At 31.0% G+C, this 9,714-nt stretch overlaps 1 protein-coding gene across 2 annotated transcripts in view; it reads left to right on the forward strand.

Moving 5' to 3' along the window:
- Positions 1 to 9,714, forward strand: part of LOC128222047 (GRIP1-associated protein 1-like) — a 36,575-nt gene that overhangs the window by 6,437 nt on the left and 20,424 nt on the right. For both annotated transcript variants that reach the window (XM_052930803.1, XM_052930804.1), the window contains exons 2-3: positions 7,912 to 7,970; positions 8,402 to 8,461. In XM_052930803.1, the coding sequence (XP_052786763.1) occupies positions 7,936 to 7,970; positions 8,402 to 8,461 (95 nt within the window). In that variant the 5' untranslated portion in view covers positions 7,912 to 7,935. The remainder of the gene's footprint in view (positions 1 to 7,911; positions 7,971 to 8,401; positions 8,462 to 9,714) is intronic.

A 9,714-nucleotide genomic window follows, 5' to 3' on the forward strand; every position in this document is an offset into this window, starting at 1 on the left:
ACCCATTGACCACTTGTAAACTAGTATTTAAGCTTACATTTACCTTAAACCTAAAGTCACTTATGAAATAGGATTTGTTCTTAAATTTAAGGATTACTTTTGAAATAATGATCGATCTTACAATTATCGTAAATATATCATAACTTGCTAAATAATGCTCTATCTTACTCTGATCCAAATGTTATACTCATTTGTGACATAATGTTCGATCCTTTGCTAATCGGTAACATATGACTACTGAAAATAATGTTCGATCTTAAACTGATCCCAAAAAAATAATGACATGTGAAACAGTTTTCGATCTTAATCTGATCTTAATTATATGATTATTTGTGTAAATAATGTTTGATCTGTTATTGGCGCTTACCCTATTATCACGTGTGTTAAAAAATTCGATCAAACACTGACCCAAATATTAAAATCACTTATTAAAGAATGCTCGTTCTTAAACTTTTTTAAACATATGCTAACTTGCGAAATAATGTTCAATCTTATAATTTCCGTTAACATATGATCACTTGTGGAAAAAAAAATGTATAATCCTTGTGACATAATGTTTAATCTTTCACTAAACGGTTACATGTGATCTCTTGTGAAAAAATGTTCGATGTCACACTGACGCTTATTATTTGACCACTTGCGAAATAATGTTCGATGTCACACTGACCCTTATTCTTTAACCACTTGTGAAATAATGTTCCATGTCACACCGACCCTTATGCTTTATCCACTTGTGAAATAACGTTTGATGTTACACTGTCCCTTATTCTAAAACCACTTGTAAAATAATGTTTGCTGTCATACTGACTCTTATTATTTGACCACTTGTAAAATAATGTTTGATGTCACACTGACCCTTATTCTTTAACAACTTGTGAAATAATGTTTGATGTCACACTGACCTTCATTATTTGACCACTTGTGAAATAATGTTTGATGTCACACTGACCCTTATTCTTTGACCACTAGTGAAATAATTTTGATGTCACACTGACCCTTATTATTTGACCACTTGTGAAATAATGTTTGATGTCACACTGACCCTTATTCTTTGACTGCTTGTGAAATAATGTTTGATGTAACACTGTCCCCTATTATTTAACCACTTGTGAAATAATGTCTGATGTTACACTGACCCTTATTATTTAACCACTTGTGAAATAATATTTGATGTTACACTGACCCTTATTATTTGACCGCTTGGGAAATAATGTTTGATGTTACACTGTCCCTTATTCTTTAACCACTTGTGAAATAATGTTCGATGTTACATTGACCCTTATTCTTTGACCGCTTGTGAAATAATGTTTGATGTTACACTGACCCTTATTCTTTAACCACTTGTGAAATAATGTTTGATGTTACACTGACCCTTATTATTTAACAACTTGTGAAATAATATTTGATGTTACATTGACCCTTATTCTTTGACCGCTTGTGAAATAATGTTTGATGTTACACTGACCCTTATTCTTTAACCACTTGTGAAATAATGTTTAATGTTATACTGTCCCTTATTCTTTAACCCCTTGTGAAATAATGTTTGATGTTACACTGACCCTTATTATTTAACCACTTGTGAAATAATATTTGATGTTACATTGACCCTTATTCTTTGACCGCTTGTGAAATAATGTTTGATGTTACACTGACCCTTATTCTTTAACCACTTGTGAAATAATGTTTGATGTTACACTGTCCCTTATTCTTTAGCCACTTGTGAAATAATGGTTGATGTTACACTGTCCCTTATTCTTTAACCAATTGTGAAATAATGTTTGATGTTACACTGACCCTTATTCTTTAACCGCTTGTGAAATAATGTTTGATGTTACACTGACCCTTATTATCTAACCACTTGTGAAATAATGTTTGATGTCACACTGACCCTTATTCTTTAACCACTTGTGAAATAATGTTTGATGTTACACTGACCCTTATTCTTTTACCACTTGTGGAATAATGTTTGATCTTATACATAGCTTAACTTATAACCACTTGTAAAGTAAGATTTGATCATACACCAATTTTATATTATAAACAATGGTGAAACTATGTTCGATATCAAGATTATCATAAACATATGACCACTTGTATAATGATATATGATATTGACTGATCCTTACGTTAAGATCACTTGTTAAAAAGATTTCGTTCGATCTAACACTGACCCTAACATCATAATCCCTTGTGACATAATGTTTGGTCTTACACTTAATTCTAAACATTTAACTCACCCTAACCCTTGGTAACTTGTAAAATAATGTTCGATCTTACACAGACATTACATAATATTCAATTGTAAAATAATTTTCAATTTACCTCTTATTGTATTCATTTGATCACTTGTGTAATTGATGTCGATCTTCCACCGTTCCTTACCCTCTGATCACTTGTGGAATAATGTTTGATATTGCAATGACCCTAACCTTATAATCACTTGTGAAATAATGTTTGATCTTGCAATGACCCCAACCTTATAATCACTTGTGAAATAATGTTTGATCTTGAAATGACCCTAACCTTTTAACCACTTGTGAAATAATGTTTGATATTGCAATGACTTCAACCTTATAATCACTTGTGAAATAATGTTTGATCTTGCAATGACCCCAACCTTATAATCACTTGTGAAATAATGTTTGATCTTGCAATGACCCTAACCTTATAATCACTTGTGAAATAATGTTTGATCTTGCAATGACCCCAACCTTATAATCACTTGTGAAATAATGTTTGATATTGCAATGACCCCAACCTTATAATCACTTGTGAAATAATGTTTGATATTGCAATGACCCCAAACTTATAATCACTTGTGAAATAATGTTTGATCTTGCAATGACCCCAACCTTATAATCACTTGTGAAATAATGTTTGATCTTGCAATGACACCAACCTTATAATCACTTGTGAAATAATGTTTGATCTTGCAATGACCCTAACCTTTTAACCACTTGTGAAATAATGTTTGATCTTGCAATGACCCCAACCTTTTAACCACTTGTGAAATAATGTTTGATCTTGCAATGACCCTAACCTTATAATCACTTGTGAAATAATGTTTGATCTTGCAATGACCCCAACCTTATAATCACTTGTGAAATAATGTTTGATCTTGCAATGACACCAACCTTATAATCACTAGTGAAATAATGTTTGATCTTGCAATGACCCTAACCTTTTAACCACTTGTGAAATAATGTTTGATCTTGCAATGACCCCAACCTTATAATCACTTGTGAAATAATGTTTGATCTTGCAATGATCCTAACCTTTTAACCACTTGTAAAATAATGTTTGATATTGCAATGACTTCAACCTTATAATCACTTGTGAAATAATGTTTGATTTTGCAATGACCCTAACCTTATAATCACTTGTGAAATAATGTTTGATATTGCAATGACTTCAATCTTATAATCACTTGTGAAATAATGTTTGATCTTGCAATGACCCCAACCTTATAATCACTTGTGAAATAATGTTTGATCTTGCAATGACCCCAACCTTATAATCACTTGTGAAATAATGTTTGATCTTGCAATGACCCTAACCTTTTAACCACTTGTGAAATAATGTTTGATATTGCAATGACCCCAACCTTATAATCACTTGTGAAATAATGTTTGATATTGCAATGACTTCAACCTTATAATCACTTGTGAAATAATGTTTGATCTTGCAATGACACCAACCGTATAATCACTTGTGAAATAATGTTTGATCTTGCAATGACCCCAACCTTATAATCACTTGTGAAATAATGTTTGATATTGCAATGACCCCAACCTTATAATCACTTGTGAACTAATGTTTGATCTTGCAATGACCCTAACCTTATAATCACTTGTGAAATAATGTTTGATCTTGCAATGACCCCAACCTTATAACCACTTGTGAAATAATGTTTGATATTGCAATGACCCCAACCTTATAATCACTTGTGAAATAATGTTTGATATTGCAATGACTTCAACCTTTTAACCACTTGTGAAATAATGTTTGATCTTGCAATGACCCCAACCTTATAATCACTTGTGAAATAATGTTTGATCTTGCAATGACCCTAACCTTTTAACCACTTGTGAAACAATGTTTGATATTGCAATGACCCCAACCTTATAATGACTTGTGAAATAATGTTTGATCTTGCAATGACCCTAACCTTATAATCACTTGTGAAATAATGTTTGATCTTGCAATGACCCTAACCTTATAATCACTTGTGAAATAATGTTTGATCTTGCAATGACCCCAACCTTATAATCACTTGTGAAATAATGTTTGATCTTGCAATGACCCTAACCTTTTAACCACTTGTGAAATAATGTTTGATATTGCAATGACTTCAACCTTATAATCACTTGTGAAATAATGTTTGATCTTGCAATGACCCCAACCTTATAATCACTTGTGAAATAATGTTTGATATTGCAATTACTTCAACCTTATAATCACTTGTGAAATAATGTTTGATATTGCAATGACCCCAAACTTATAATCACTTGTGAAATAATGTTTGATCTTGCAATGACCCCAACCTTATAATCACTTGTGAAATAATGTTTGATATTGCAATGACCCTAACCTTATAATCACTTGTGAAATAATGTTTGATATTGCAATGACCCTAACCTTATAATCACTTGTGAAATAATGTTTGATATTGCAATGACCCCAACCGTATAATCACTTGTGAAATAATGTTTGATCATGCAATGACCCCAACCTTATAATCACTTGTGAAATAATGTTTGATATTGCAATTACTTCAACCTTATAATCACTTGTGAAATAATGTTTGATATTGCAATGACCCCAAACTTATAATCACTTGTGAAATAATGTTTGATATTGCAATGACCCCAACCTTATAATCACTTGTGAAATAATGTTTGATATTGCAATGACCCTAACCTTATAATCACTTGTGAAATAATGTTTGATCATGCAATGACCCCAACCGTATAATCACTGGTGAAATAATGTTTGATCATGCAATGACCCCAACCGTATAATCACTTGTGAAAAAATGTTTGATATTGCAATGACTTCAACCTTATAATCACTTGTGAAATAATGTTTGATCATGCAATGACACCAACCTTATAATCACTTGTGAAATAATGTTTGATCATGCAATGACCCCAACCGTATAATCACTTGTGAAATAATGTTTGATCATGCAATGACCCCAACCGTATAATCACTTGTGAAATAATGTTTGATATTGCAATGACTTCAACCTTATAATCACTTGTGAAATAATGTTTGATATTGCAATGACCCCAAACTTATAATCACTTGTGAAATAATGTTTGATCTTGCAATGACCCCAACCTTATAATCACTTGTGAAATAATGTTTGATATTGCAATGACCCTAACCTTATAATCACTTGTGAAATAATGTTTGATCTTGCAATGACCCTAACCTTTTAACCACTTGTGAAATAATGTTTGATATTGCAATGACCCCAACCTTATAATCACTTGTGAAATAATGTTTGATATTGCAATGACTTGAACCTTATAATCACTTGTGAAATAATGTTTGATCATGCAATAACCCCAACCGTATAATCACTTGTGAAATATTGTTTGATCTTGCACATATCGTAACCATATGACAAATTGTGTAATAGTGATATTTGACAATGAAATAAAAAAAAATGTCCATTTTTGTAATAAGTATTTTCTAGAAGAACATGATAGTATTTTATGGTTGGCTGAGATAAGTGTTTAGCACGTCCTCCATACTTCAAGAGCGCTGAATAGCACCTTACGTGCAGCTGACAAAGCGTTTTCAACAGTATTTTTAAGATTGAGTCATGTTCATCACAAACGTTGTTTTTCGTATATATAATATTAAATATTTATTATTTTGAAGATTCAAACAACTGTACCTAAAGGCGTATGAAAATAAATGTGTGGCAACATTCTATTTTCTTATCAAACTGCTGATCAACACAGGCTACTGAACAGAACAAGAGTGACACAGTTCCATTTTTATTAGGCTGCTTAAGAGTTATTCGTTACTTTAAGGCATTTTCAAGTTCGTTGGAGTTAAAGTTCATAATGAATATACTGTCTGACACTTGTTTTGCGGTACATAGGATGTCTTACATACCGCAATGAGGATTTCATCAAATACTTAATGATGCGATCGTTTTATTAACAACTTTCTTTGATTCTAATAAAGTTTAGAATTGTAATGCTGTTTAAAGCAATGTTCAAATGCATCTGTTTTCCTGTATAATGGTTCTTTATCACTTCATCTATTAGTCGTATAATACAAACTTTTATAAAAGTTTAAACCATTAGCATATTTATGACTATGGTACAATATCGGACTTTTATCCAAATTTTAGAAACTCTTTACCGTGAATTTAAACAAGTAAATTGTGTTTCAATACGACTTACCCCTAATTTAATGGCTACAAAGATTCGTAGTTTAAAATTCTGTACTGGGCAGTTGCCTAATTCCGGATCAATTTTGAAGTTTCCTTAAAATACTGTCATAATTACTGAACATAAGGGCATGAAATTTTAATAGAAAAATGTTGGGTACTATATCAACCAAAATGGAAAGAAAATAAAATAAAAAAAACAATTAATTATAATATAATATTCAGTACGAAATAAGGGCATAAACGACGTCCAAAAACCTGCCTTCAGTGCCTAAATATTCGGATTTTTTCAAAGAACAAAGTAAACATTATCAAGTCAATACAAATATTTAAATGCTACTTAAATGAACATCATGTATTAAATGTTTAACCTGTAAGTAAATTTTATACTTCTCTGAAGTATTTGTATGTGTATTTTCGGCGTATCCGAACTACTAATTTGTCCCAATTTGCATAATTTTGAAAGTACGAATCTGCTTCATTTTTGCTTCATTTTCATATCAAATGCTGCACAACACAAAAACAATGACATCGTCAATTTATTTACTTTATATGTAATTTGCATTGTATTTCGTGATTGACGATAAGTCATAAACATCGTATAGTAGGTCTAGTGTTTAAAGATAACCCTGTCGAACCTCAATATAAAAGCTCGCGCTGTGTGACGTCAACCCCCACGTAACTTAATATTGACATTTAGGAAAGCGAAAGTTTAGAGATATTTATTTTGGGGTTATACTCGAATAGCTGCATTTTGTGTTGTTTCTGTTGCTATAGAGGTCAGTTGCGTAGAATGTGATCATTCTATATTGATCACGGTCGCCAAAACGCATTTTAAACGATTTCCGAATATTTAGGCAAATCCGGAATTAGGCAACTGCCCAGTATACGTTCGAAAAATTAGAAAATATTATTTTTTCTTTAAACGTGCTAAACATTAATAAAATAAAAAAAAGTTTGACGAAAAGAAAACCTCACATCGTTTGATCTTATGACTTTTCGGATTTTAGCAATTTTACGTTGTTTGAACATATATAGCATTTCAAATATTTTCTAGGAGGACTATTGAACCATTTAAAAGACAAAATTATGATTCTTAGTAACCGTCCAGTATCGAAACAATCTATACATTGTTATAATAAAATAAATGCTTAAGAAAAAAACCCTTAGTATTGTAAATATTGGTAAAGCCTAGTTTGGCTTATTCATAGTGTGTACTCTGTGACAAGAAAATCATTTTGCTCCAGATATTAACTAAGAATGCATAATTTAAACAAAATCCGTGTAATTCAAACTTAAATATGTGAAAGTACAATAAATTTTATGACAACAAGTAAACAATAAAATTATCAATATCCGGTACTGGCCGAATACGTTCGTAGCTCGTCATGTTATGTTATAGACAGCGGCGATATATGTCGATATCCATGATTTATATCTTTAGTCTTATAGTCTTTCACCTATGTATTTTCTTGCATTTATATATTTTTGTTTTTTAGTTATAAGTTTTCATTGAGGCCAAAATGGAGATGAATCGACGTCCTTTGCAAGGATTCAGGTATGATTTGCTAAAAATATTTTTTGATAATTAAAAAAATATACATTTCTCTTGTAAATAAAAACGGTTTGCATGTCTAAATATGATAATGTGCTTACGTTCGCCGTGAAATGAACAGTCTGTTATGGCGTTTAGTTTAAATTTGTTAGAGAATTAAGGTCACTCATTCCTCGCAAAAGAGGTCAATTAAATTGACAGGAAATTATCTATACACAATTATTCGAGATATTTATGTTGGTTCAAATAATGCTTGAGCAAACAGTTGATCTAAAATGTCAAATAATAAATATATTTTGCAAATCCATATATTGGTGGTGAACTGTGAGCTGAAAATCTTAAATACAACTTATTTACAACCATATTGTTGTCCTTGTATTATTGACTGTAAAGAATCAATTGAGCAAATAAACGCGTGTTGTTCCTTATTTCAGAGATGTATGTCTTTCAAGTATGGAGCGGCGAATGTTCCGCGGTGATACAATACACGAAAGGTAAAATTATCTTGCCTTCTAAAATGGCATAGATTAACATGTTATCAATTACGGTTTCCGCACGTGAGTGTTTATAACATGATGCGTCTTACATAAATTAGCTTAAATTTAAAATTATTGTAAATTTGTTCATTACAGACTCGTCATTGTTTGTTGGGTTTTCATGTGGTTAGAATTTTAGTTCTTTTTGTGATTTGAAAAGTCCAGCTGGCGAGTTTCCAATACTGTTTTAGATTAGAACAAAATGTCATTGTTATCGATTTGATATAATTAATGATTTAATAAATTAAGTTGACATTTTATTTATTCTGATAACATAGTGTGTACATTAGAAATTGAGAATGCGATTCCCGTTAGCATTTTTTTCTACATTGAAACATGCATCTCTAAAATATCGAATATAAGCACAAGGTAGATTGATGATAAGCCGTCTCATTTGAAACAAATTGATAATTAATATATTGCTGAAACCAGGATTTTGAGGTGGTAGTCTTACATAATAACTAGATTTATAACGACGTAGCACATTCTGATTGTTCCACCAATGGGATTAGTACAATCCCAGTACAATGTACCAGTTTTAAAACAACGATGCTTTTAATTATGAAACCTAATTATGATCACACAGTTTTAAACCTTATATTTTATATGGCAGATTGTGTGTGATGTTCATAGTTTCAATGACTGCATCGTATCTTTGAAAAGCTTTCGATTATGTGCTCTGAATTGTATTCCTCCGTCTGCAGATAGAGTTAGGATCTCTAACCAAAGAAGAACTTAGGGTTTACTTATAAGTTAATTAGTATTTGATTTATTGTTTAATAAGCTCTTTTTTATTATTTTATTGCGATAGTTGTAAATATTTAAATACGAAGGTCTTGTATAATAACATTTCTTAATATATTTCTTTCTAAAATCATTAAAAGCTTTACACACACAGATAAGGTGAAATTCATCTTCAATATCATTATAATCACAACAAAAACAATATATTTGGTTTCGAACAATATTATTTCTAGCGTATCTATCAGTCTGAATATGAAGTGGGTGCACAGATAGTCGTTGTCTACAAAAGAGAAATATTAAACCTTGGGGTAAAAAGTCTAAAAACTTTCATATTCAAGACTAGTCTTAAAATGTCTATATATATCTTGCACCGTGCTTTTTTCTAAAGCACCATACCAATCCTGTTTAAAAGCATCATGTATTTTACATTTGAAAACTGCTATAAATCTATCAATATCAATATTGTA

This window comes from Mya arenaria, chromosome 16 (genome assembly GCF_026914265.1).
Source record: "Mya arenaria isolate MELC-2E11 chromosome 16, ASM2691426v1".
Classification (NCBI taxonomy): domain Eukaryota; kingdom Metazoa; phylum Mollusca; class Bivalvia; order Myida; family Myidae; genus Mya; species Mya arenaria.